The 10938-nt window shown below is 51.4% G+C and overlaps 1 protein-coding gene across 1 annotated transcript; it reads right to left on the bottom strand.

The window, feature by feature from the left end:
* Positions 1-2892: 2892 nt before the first annotated feature.
* On the bottom strand, positions 2893-4354 carry FJX1 (four-jointed box kinase 1). The gene has a single exon (XM_056492657.1). It carries the CDS (start codon positions 4253-4255, stop codon positions 2975-2977), a length of 1281 nt encoding a protein of 426 aa, XP_056348632.1. The 5' UTR covers positions 4256-4354; the 3' UTR covers positions 2893-2974.
* Between the last annotated feature and the right edge of the window lie 6584 nt (positions 4355-10938).

Genomic DNA, 10938 nt, shown 5'->3' with positions numbered 1-10938 from the left:
GGTTCTGCAGGAGGATACGAGACCACTAATTTACAAAGCACTGTTTGCCTTAAAGAAATCACACAGAAAAGAGTAAGTTTGCCTTAATATAATGATAATTCAAAGTTTTTACAGAAGATGATCTGCACCAGAAGAATAAAATAGAGTAACAAAGTGAAGTATCATCATCCATCTGTGCTAGTTTTGTCCATCCTTTTTGAATGAACACATTTTCCAGGGCACTGCTTCCCTAGTACAGCATCTCTAGTTTCACACCAACCTACAACTGCACCATTTCTGAACATGTAACTTATATATAATTTGAGGTAGTTACCAGTCACCAAATAGGAAATCATGTTTCTTCTTGAAAGAGGTAATTATCTAGGCTCTGGCTCTAAAGACATTCCAAATGAGATTTACTTCCCATTAGCCATCAAATCCACAGTTGTGCCATAATTATAGAAGTACTTAAACAGAAATAAAACCTTAGATGCTTGTGGCACAGCAGTTTGCTCTTCACAGTGGTTTAAAATGTATGCCAGCAGTTTATTATTTTAATATATTTTCGTGAGGTGAATGCGACAGAAACTGCTGCATTCGAGTGACAAAGCAATGCTAAGGAAGAATTAAGAATTGCAGTTAAGTTGTGTATTATCATGTAAATGACAAGGGAATGTCACATGGGATTCTGTGCATTGTTCGTAGAGATAAATGCAGTGAACTATAAATACAAGCTCAATAGAGCCTTGACAGTTCAGCAGCTGAATGAAAGCTAGTCTTGCAGGCTGACAGGACATTTTGAAATAAATACTCATACACAAAGATGCAATATCTAACATATCTAATTAATCAGCCATTAATTTTTTTTGTGAAACTGTTGTCTTATTAAAAAAACTACCCCCCAAAAAAAACCCTACGACACTGTAATGGCCAACTAAAATTGTCTTTATGTGAAGTTTAATCTAAATAATGAATATTATTAGACCAAAGACCTCCTGCAGATAGGAATGCACAGCCCTCCCTAAGTTCAAGGGAGGGTTAGTGCCTGACACTGAAAACAGCACCTACGTGCACAGCAGCCACTGGGGCATGCTGCTGCCTTCATCAAGAGCTGCCTGTCCAGATGTAGAAGAGATTATGCTGCTGTTTGATTATAGCAGGATATATACTGGCATTTGGGGTCTAAAAAGGATTAGTTTATCCTTTGTTCTTATTCTGGCTGTTATTCTGAGCCATACAATGGCCTCTTCTATGAATACTGGTATTTAAAAAAGCAAGAAGGAGATGCAAATATTTTGCTTTGTACGTCCGCTGCTACTACTTTGCCCTAGAACAGAACTTCTGTAGGGAAAAAAACCCACCAACTATTCCAGCGTGATTAAAGCTTCCCTGTTCTTCAATTCTGCCTCGATCTCCTCATTGCAAAGATAACCAAAATGGGAAGAGAAGGCAGTATAAACACCACTGAAAGTAACCACCATCCCTGACAAGCCTCTGGAGCAGGGACAGCTGACATAACCTGTACCAGGCTGGTTTGCAGTCCCAGCTCCCAAAAAGGCTGACAGCAGCTAGCCCACACCAGCTCTGTCGGCTTGCTGAAACTAACTGCTTCAGTTATCTTAGCCAAGACAGTCCATTTCAGCCTTTGAAAACTGGATAAATGTCTATTCAGCTGAAGTACTCACACTTCTTTACCCACTCCAAGAGCTTTCCCCCTTTCACTGGCACCTAGGAAAGAGAGTAGTGTTTGAAAGCTTAACTGTACCCCTCCTTGCCTCAGAGGGAATGAGTAAAAGTTCATTCTGTTCAGTGGAGTGAGAAGCTGTGAAGTGGTGGCCTCCATCGCCCATAGGAAAGACTGAAGAGATGCACGCTTCCCTGCCAAAGCTCAGGCAAACACCCAGGCCACAGAAGCAAAACATTAACACACTTTACTGAAATATCAGTTTCTTTAGTATGTTACAGAAAAGTTTATGAACATATATAATGTACATAAAAGGCAGACTTTGTAAAATAAAAAGGTCTTCTATAAAAAAAATATTAAAAAGTCAAAGTAAAGTGCATGAAACAGTTTTTCCTCCACTTTAACTATTGTGTCATAGTCTTAGCACATAGCATTATTTTTTTTAAATGGGAGATCTTCTTGTGCCACCCATTAGTCAGTTACTTTACTGGTGAGATGAAATTATGATGGTGATGTTGACAAACAAGAATCAGAACAGTTTAACCCAACAAACCCACAAAAAAAACCCTAAGAACAAAGGCAATATGGGCTTCCTATACACTTCTCATCAACAAGATTTAACAATCAGTGGAAAGGTTCACTCTCGTTAAAGAAAACTGGTAGGAAACAAGTTTCATAAATAGGGCAGTTTTGATAGTTAGGGGCTCCCCTATTGTGCAATCAGTTCTTGGTCTATGAACATCAACATTCATACTTAAATATGCCGTTGCAAAAGAAATAATATATAAAAAAACTTTCCGCCTGCCTTCGTTGGAAGGAAAAAAAGTTACTCGACCCCAATCCAGACAAAAGAAGACTGCTTTTCCTATGGGGTCTCTTATGAGGGCGAGTGCACAAAGAGAGTTAAGGAAAGCACTGAGGATGCTGAGCCCTCTCATTTTTCCAACTCTGGGGGCAGAGTCCTGGAGTGGAATTGGGCCGTAATTATATCGATTGCGCTCTGCATCTTCAGAGATGTTGACAAAGCTGCTTTGGACAGCCCCGGCAGGCTGTGTATGTCCCCCGTGGCCGGCAGTGCAGCGAGCCCGGGGCACCGAGGCGGCAGCGAGGCCAGCTCCGGCCGGGCAGCACCGGGAGCAGCGCGGAGCCGGAGCCGCAGCCCGGGGCACCGAGGCGGCAGCGGGGCCGGCTCCGGCCGGGCAGCACCGGGAGCAGCGCGGAGCCGGAGCCGCAGCCCGGGGCACCGAGGCGGCAGCGGGGCCGGCTCCGGCCGGGCAGCACCGGGAGCAGCGCGGAGCCGGGCGCGGGCGCTCAGAGCGCGGCGGCCTGGGCGCGGCAGTGCGCGATGTGGCGGTGCACGAAGTCCACGCGGGCCTGCAGCAGCTCGGCCTGGCGCTCCGACAGGAAGCCGAGGCGCGCCCAGAGCGGCTCCCGCGCCCGGTAGCGGCGGCGCAGCTCGGCGGCAGCGCTGCGGCGGCGGTGCAGCTCGGCCACCCGGCGGGCCGTGCCCTCGCGGAACACGCACACGGAGCGCAGCAGCGGCTCGTTGTACGGGTCCCACATGGCGAGGAGGCGGTAGCCGTGCACCAGCCCCGCCTCGTTGTCCATGAAGACGAGCCCGCCGTCGGGGCCGCGGAGCAGGTTGCTGGTGGCGCGGCGCATCACCCGCGGGTCCCACTGCAGGCTGAAGAGGTTGCTGACCAGGCGGTCGAAGTTGGCCGTCAGGTAATCGAAGAGGATCAGGTCGCTCCACTGCACCAGCTCCACCAGCTGCGACGGCGGCAGCCCGACCAGCTCCCCCGCCGACAGCGGCTGCAGCCGCCGGCCGGCGCCCGGCTCGTCGCCCCAGGGCGCCGGGGCCACCACGGCGGTGAGGTTGTCCACCCAGCGGGTCAGGCTGACCACGGCGCCCTCGGCCCAGTGCGAGCCGCGCAGCTCCTCGCGCACCGGCTCCCACTGCCGCCCGCGGGCTTCCACCAGGGCGAGGGCCATGGGCGGCAGCCGCTCCTGCATGCCCAGCACCCCGGCCAGGTGATACGAGAGCGCCTCGCCCTGGATCTGCTCCGGGTTGATGCCGTAGCGGACGCAGGCGCGGCTCCCGTCCGACAGCCGCGCCAGCCGGTTGGAGCTGCGCCCGCAGCCGCCGCGCTCCAGCGAGGCCACGCGGGCTGCGCGGGCGGCCGACAGCCACGCCGCCGCCTCCTCCGCCGCGAAGCCCGGCGGCACCTGCTCCTCCAGCTCACGGCTCCAGAAGATGCCCCGCTCCACCGGAGAGGCGGCGTCGGCCGGCGGCGGCGAGTCGGTCACGGCGAGCCGCTCCTCGCCGTCCCGCTCCTCCCGGCCCGTCGCCGCCGCCGGCACCGCCAGCAGCGTCCGAAAAGTTTTCTGCCCGCCGCCGGCGGACTCGTCCCGCGCCGCCGGGGAGCGCGCCCAGCCCCATCGCCCCGGGGGCTGCCCGGCGGGCGGGCGCGGCTCGGGCAGCGCCGCCGCCTCCCGCCGCAGCAGCACCGTCCAGAGCCCCGGCAGGGCGCCCAGCAGCAGCAGCCCCAGCACGGGCAGGGGGCCCGGCGCGGCCCGCCTCGCCCGCTTCATCCTCACGCCGCTTCACGCCGCTACCGCGGGACGCGGCGGCGGTGCAGCCCCGCCGCTCGGCCGCTCGGCGCGGCGCTGGCGCATGGCCGCGGGCCGGATCTGCCGCTCGGGAGCGGCGGCGGGAGCGGGCGAGCCCCGGCGGTGCCCCACGCCGTGTGCGCCCAGCTCTGCCGGCGGCCGGGAGACACGGGCACCGCACCACGTGGGGGAGCCGGGGGGGCGCGCCCGGCCCGCCCCGTCCCCGGCGTGGCCCTCCGCTTAAAACGGCGATGGCCCGCGCGGCGGGGGCGGCGGTCCCGCACCCCGCGGGGAGCCCCGTCCAGGAGGCGGCAGGGTCGCGGATGGCGTGGGAGCCGCGCCGGTCGCCCGCCCGCTGGAAGGGAGAGCGCTGCGGCGCGGGCTATGTGCCGCCGGCTCCTCCTCGCCGCTGCAGGCAGCACAAAGGAGCCTGCACACGGAGGGAGGAAAGCGGGAGGGGGAAGGGGAAGGCGGTGCGCACGCCAGCGGGGCCGCCCCCCGCGCCGGTGCTCGGGCGGCCGCGGAGCCCCGGGCGCGGCCGCGCCGCCTCCCGCCCAGGGGCGCACGGCGGGGTCGCGCCGCGGTCAGCGCAGAGCAGCATCCCGGCGCTCCAGCAGCGCTCAGCCCGGCCCGGGCGCGGGGCCGAGCGGGGCCGGCAGGTGCTTGCACAAAGGGATCGCTCCAAAGCGAGCACCGCGCGGTGCACACCCGGACAGACACCCGGACAGACACCTGTCCGCCCGGCAGCGGAACCGGACCCGCCCGGACACCGCCGCGTGATGCCGGGGTTCCCTGCCGGGCATCACGCCAGTGGCCTGGCGCGGTGGTGAGACCCCACGGAGCATCCCTCCCCTGCTCTTCCCGCTCCGGTGGGCCCACCGGCACGGAGGGCAGCGCCCTTCGCGTCCTTACACACCGGGACGTGCGCGGTGCTCGAGCACCAGGTGTGTCACGGAGTGTGCGGACCAGCTTTTCGTGGTATTTTAACCCTCTCGAGAGGGGTTAACCCATCTCTCGGAATATCCTGCCCGAGAGCGACCTTTCTTTTCAAGTTGTGTCCCTGTGAGGTGTTTAGAAGAGTAGCTATTTTTCTATATCCTATTTCAATTTTTTTCTGCCTTCCCAAGGCAAAGACGCTTAGCTCTGCTCTTTCTGTATTTTACTGGGGACCTCTCTTGGGAAGAACACGTTTGTGAGCCGAGCGAGATTAAACAGCTCTCCTGCTATCATTGCCGTGGCTATCCTCCAAAGTAGTTATTGGAGTTGGATCAGCTCAGCGAAACCACTGCACGCAGAATCTTAAATACTGCAAAAGAAAAAAAAAATCCTTTCTCATCTCTTGAACTCTTTCTGCTCTCTTCAGGTATCACAACAACTCTTTTTCAGCCACACTCCAGTCTTCCAGGTTGGTTGGCATACATTTTATTATCTTTTAATATAAGAATTAGGGAATTGTTTATTTTTTCAGAATTTTGTTAAAAGCATTCAAACTCTTCTAACACACCTAGGCAACTCACAGTTATACACGTGCATACAGCTCGCCCACCACAATAAAAAAAAAAAAAAAAAAAAAAAAAAAAAAAAAAAAAAAAAAGCAAAACACGAAACACCACAAACAAACAACGCAAAGGTGGGAAAGCAGAAGCTGAATGCGCTGTCTTTTCTCCCTGTCTCCTGCCCCAAATTCGCGGCGCCGAGCGCGGCGGGCGCCTCTCCCCGCTGCGTGCGCTCGGTGCGGCCGCGGCCGTGTCGCACCAGCACCTCCTGCCGCTCCCGGCTCCGCGCTGCAGCCGCCGGCGGCACCGGGAGCGATGCTCGTGGGAGATACTCACCCGCCTGGCTCCCCTCAAAGGCAATACAAGCTGTCAAACATTCCTCTTACTGCCCAAGAATTCGGGTCTCCTGCTGTTCCGACCCTGAAGCCTTATTGCCAGATGATGCTTTACACTTTTGGAGCTGGTGATTGCTACACTTCACAGTGGTTGATGAGAACAGTACCATTACTCTGAGCAGGAGGCTTTTATCCAGCAGTATTTTTACCAGAGAAATGACACAGAATTGCCTCTGTTCTCTGCCACTTTCTAGCCTGAAATAGGTTTAAGAAAACTCCTGGCTTGCTGGAAAATTCTTGAAAGCAAAAAACAAATTCTACTCCATGCATTAGTTGGACACGTATTTCTCTTTATATGAATTTGTGTTTCTATCAGGTGAGTTATGCTTCTATGAGCATCAGACTGCCAGCGTCTGCACTGGGAATTCCATGTTCTTATCCATTGCCATGGATAAGGACACTGGATTTCCTGTTTTTTAAGGTGGACATAACCTCCAGGTTATGCATGATATTAATTTCAATTACAGCTTGCCTCTTGTAAGCTAGGCAGTTAATCAACAGGCTGTACTGTGACTACACCCTTAAATCAATAGCTGGGAAAACATCACTTCCCCCAAATACTCCACCTCCTAACTGCACTCTTTGAAAAGAGTACAAGCCAGAGTTTAGCTGAGCCAGCCCTCTGGCTAATAATCCTGCTTACAAGCTGCAATATTTTTAAAAACAGACAATTGGTAGAGGGTTAAACATCAGCCAAGCTGTTCAATTTACAGCATGTTAAGCATTCCTGAAACTGTGATCACTGATATATTTGGGTCAATCAGATGTCTTGTTAGTGCTTTGCAGACATTGCAATAAGCAGCTCAGAGATAAAGGAGAGAGTCTCCAGGCTTCACAGCCCTGTACTGGGGAAGGGAGTGCTGGCCACTGTCCAGGCCCAGAATTCTAGCAAGAAGAAAGATAACAAAATAATTTCTGGCTTCTCCATGTTGTTTCTTATATTAACTTGATTTTAGCTGCCTTGCAAAGCTAGGCTCAGAGAATTCCTGACTGCTGGTGTTTCACACTGTTTTTAGTCTAGTGAAGGTTTTATTCCCCTAATTCCCCTCCTGCCAGCCCAGCACCCAGCTTCTAAGTGATGAGGGGTAGCTGTTATTGCAGGCAGCAATTCCTCCCAATAAAGGCAGAAGAAACAGGAACTGAACTGAGACTTGATGATTTCTCCCCTGCAGTGAAAGTTATTCTGCGTCCAAGACAAATGCCAAACTCTAATGGACTTTGATAGGATTAGGACTGTGGGGAAGCAGACAGGGACTCTTCTTTTCTGGACACTGCATCTATGCTGGATTTGAGTGGTCCTGCCCCAGCTAGCAGTCTCTGCTGGGCAAGGAAGGCTGGCAAACCGGGCACAGAATGAGTCTCCATTGCACCAGAGCCCAAAACTATTAGCACCTCAAAACACCCAGAGGTGCATCAGTGCTCTCCAGGGCAGGAGGGGGCCTCCTCCATGGCTGGAGCTGCAGCTGAAAGAGGGAATGCATCTGTTCCAGCCTGAGTAGGCACCCTCTGGCTAAGGCAAGTTCTGGCCTGTGCTAGCATTGCATATCTTTGTGTGATACTCTCCCACAGCTCAAGGCTTCAGTACAACGCCTCCACCCCCACATTTCAGAGGCATTGCATGGAAGTTATTTCCCAGCACAGACCTTTTTGGACTACCAAAATTAGTCAGTCCCCTCCAGTAATTCCCAGGCTCATGGAATTTTCTCTTCCTTCACTGAGCACTGACAGACACTTTCCATTCAACACTGGTTTTAGTGCATACCCAAAGGCACACCTGACACACCTCGATGCCAAGTTACCAAGTCTGGTGAGTGCCACATCAACTGCAGCAGGGTGTGAGCTCCTTTCCTGGAGACTGCAGGGGGTGAGCTTGAGCTATTGCTTCGTGGTGATCTTTCTCACTAGCACAACACATTAAGCCCTTCATTTACTCTGAACTGGGGTTCAGGATCCCAGGGTGGGAGGGAATAGAATCCTTTTATTCTGCTCCAGCGTATTTTTTCTACATTTCATTCTCCTAAGGTTTTTTGTACAGCTTGTTCTCACCTTGAGTACTTCCCCAGCTCTGTCTGAACTTTTTCTTCTTTATTAGTCAGGTTACCAAACACTTCTATTTCTATCCAGCATTTCCTCAACTGTCCATGAACAGCTTGTTCCCACCCCTGTTTAGCACCTTTGGTTCCTGACAGTGAGTTGGTGCCAGTGAGCTCCCAAACCAGTGAGAGCCATTTTTAAAGGGACCACTGGAGATTGCTGTCAGGAGAGGGGCACTGAGTACATGGTACAGTGTGCCTGTGGGGCTTGGGTCTGCTGTGAAAGCTGCTGCAGGCAGCCTGGAGCAAAATGATGTCCCTGCTTCCTCAGTGCTGCACTGTCCTGTCCCTCCACATTTCCTCTCTGTGTTTTGAGTCTCTGGGTTAGGGTAAATGTGGGTGTCAGGAGTTTCCATCAGGGCACTATCAATTCTCCCCACCCCAGTAACCTACACTGGCTGATTTGCAGGGTTCCTTTTTTGCTGATGGTGGCAGCTTGCTTGGTGGTGAGAGCACCTTATGCTGCCCTTCTGTACTGTCTGAACCCACAGCCTTCTGGAGGAAAGGCAGCTCAGGCTCAGATCCTCCTGCCAGGGTAGCCTGTGTGTTTCAATTCTTCCTGATGCAAGGAAGTTACTTAGACTAGCTGGCTAGGGGTGAAGAGTTGTGCCTGCAAAGCTACCTACTACAGGTGCAGGGTTACCTTCAAAGCACTGCTACTGCCAATACAGCTTGTTTCTCCTGGGGAAAGGTGGGGAGTTTGGAATAAACTACACAGGCAACGAGTTAGTGTGCAAAAATGTTATCTGCTAAGTGTCACTGTGGGTTATTCTCACTAGGAATGCTTGGTACAAACCTATCAGCAGCAGAGCCCATGTATATGCCTGACTGGCTCTGTCAAGGTGGATTTGCATTTGTCAGCCTAAAAAATGCATCCCTCATGATGAGATATTCCGACAGCTGAAGGGCAGGATTTATAGCTGGTTGTGACTGGGGGAGGGCTGAGGAAGTTAAGGTGCTCTGCATTTCATATCAGGGAGGTGTACATTAGAGATGTTACCCTGCAGGCATGTTGGCAATTCTTGGAAGTATTTATGAACTTGTCTCAGCCTGGAATAGAAGCTTTTCTGTTGCTTTGACTTTGTAGTTGATTTCACAGAAAAGCTCTCAGACATATGGGAATATATAGGATTTTTTTTGTTTTGTTTTGCTTTGTTTTATTTTGTTGTGTTTGTTTGTGGGCTTTTTTTCAATCTGATGTACCATGCAGAATATGAAGCTTGGCAATTTCTGTTCATAGAATGGAACCTATCTCTCCTGTGCTCTAGGACTCTGTTTTTAATATCAAAGCAATAAGAGTAAGTGCTTGAGCTCTTGTGCCGGGCTCTTGAAAGTGTTCATAAGATATATCAGGTGCCTGATGATGCAAAGTCTTTCAGGTGATTTGTTCTCATCCCCATTAAAAGTGAACAGAAAAGATGGAAAGACATTTGTGCAATGCTCAGACTGACATTCTCAGGGTCTCTGACAAGCAGAGTCTGCAGAACTGTCATGAAAGAAATATATTGAAATGATAGGTCAGCAGCATCCATTATACAAATACAACCCAGCCTCCAGACAGCTGATGATTAAGCTGGGAGGATTTTTCATATGAGCAACATCAGGCATGATGGCCTTGCTTTTCATGGCTTGAGGGGAAATCCTTGGCTGATCTGAACTGGCAAAGCTGCACAGTGATGAGCTGCTCACTGAAACTTGCAGCATGCACATTAGAACAGTTCTGGGAGGTCACCACTCACCCTCAAATACAGCCCATTCTGGAGGGAAACAGGAGCCATTTGTGTCCATTAAAAAATACACTTTTTTTAAGATCAGCAAGTAAAGAGGTTCAAGACCTCTTGAAGTGAAACTGCTGAGGTGATTTAGGAAAGGAAAGGTGGTTAGCCCATGAGGGGATAAATAACACATTAGGTATTAGCCTCTGCTTTCAAGGGGGTCCTGAAAGCTAAGACCTCATGGCCTACACTATTCATGTCAGTTATATGAACAACTTTTCTTCTCTCCTTCTTCTGGCTGCCAAAACATGTGAGTGAAGAATATTGTTCAATACAGCTCCATTATTCAATACAGTAATTTTAGGAACCTGCCCTGGTGTAGCAGAACAGAACAGAACAGAGAGAAGAACTCCAAATTTGGTGTATTTCCAGAAGAGAGAAGGTCAAACCACCTTGATAACAGCTCATGACCTTCTTTCCTCCTGACCCCTCCTGCAAACCTATGGGATTTTATGTGGAGAAGTATGTATGGTTTGGAAAGATTCTGTCTTTAGATAGAGAGCCTCCATCACCTTCTGGTAAGCTGTGCCAGGAGTTAAATACAGTATTATCACTTTAATGTGATGATAAAATATCACTTTATCATCACTTTAATGTGTTCTCCAGGCACTTAGCCCTGTGATGGGCCCAGTTAAAAACTGAAGTGGACCAGACTTGACTAGAAAAATAAGGCCAAGCTAAAGGTAAAGTTACTATTGTCACAGAAAGGAAGGAAAATGGTCATAACATTCAGCTTCTACTGCAAAAATACACCCAGGACACTTGTTAAAATTTTCATCAAGTCCTAAAAATCTGCAGCTTTTCCACTGCCAGTGAAAGTGTTCTAACTAGTCTTAAGGTAAAACCCCAGCTGTGCCAGTGGAAAGCCAGCTGTTCAGTTGTCTTTAAGTGAAGCAGAGAAAAAGA

Source organism: Oenanthe melanoleuca, chromosome 5 (genome assembly GCF_029582105.1).
Source record: "Oenanthe melanoleuca isolate GR-GAL-2019-014 chromosome 5, OMel1.0, whole genome shotgun sequence".
NCBI classification, from domain to species: Eukaryota; Metazoa; Chordata; class Aves; order Passeriformes; family Muscicapidae; genus Oenanthe; species Oenanthe melanoleuca.
Note: the sequence above shows the minus strand (reverse complement) of the source record. Positions and strands in the feature narration are given on the sequence as shown.

Coding starts and splice junctions, on each gene's coding strand:
- FJX1 (XM_056492657.1), bottom strand. CDS start 4,255: ATGAAGCGGGCGAGGCGGGCCGCGCCGGGCCCCCTGCCCGTGCTGGGG.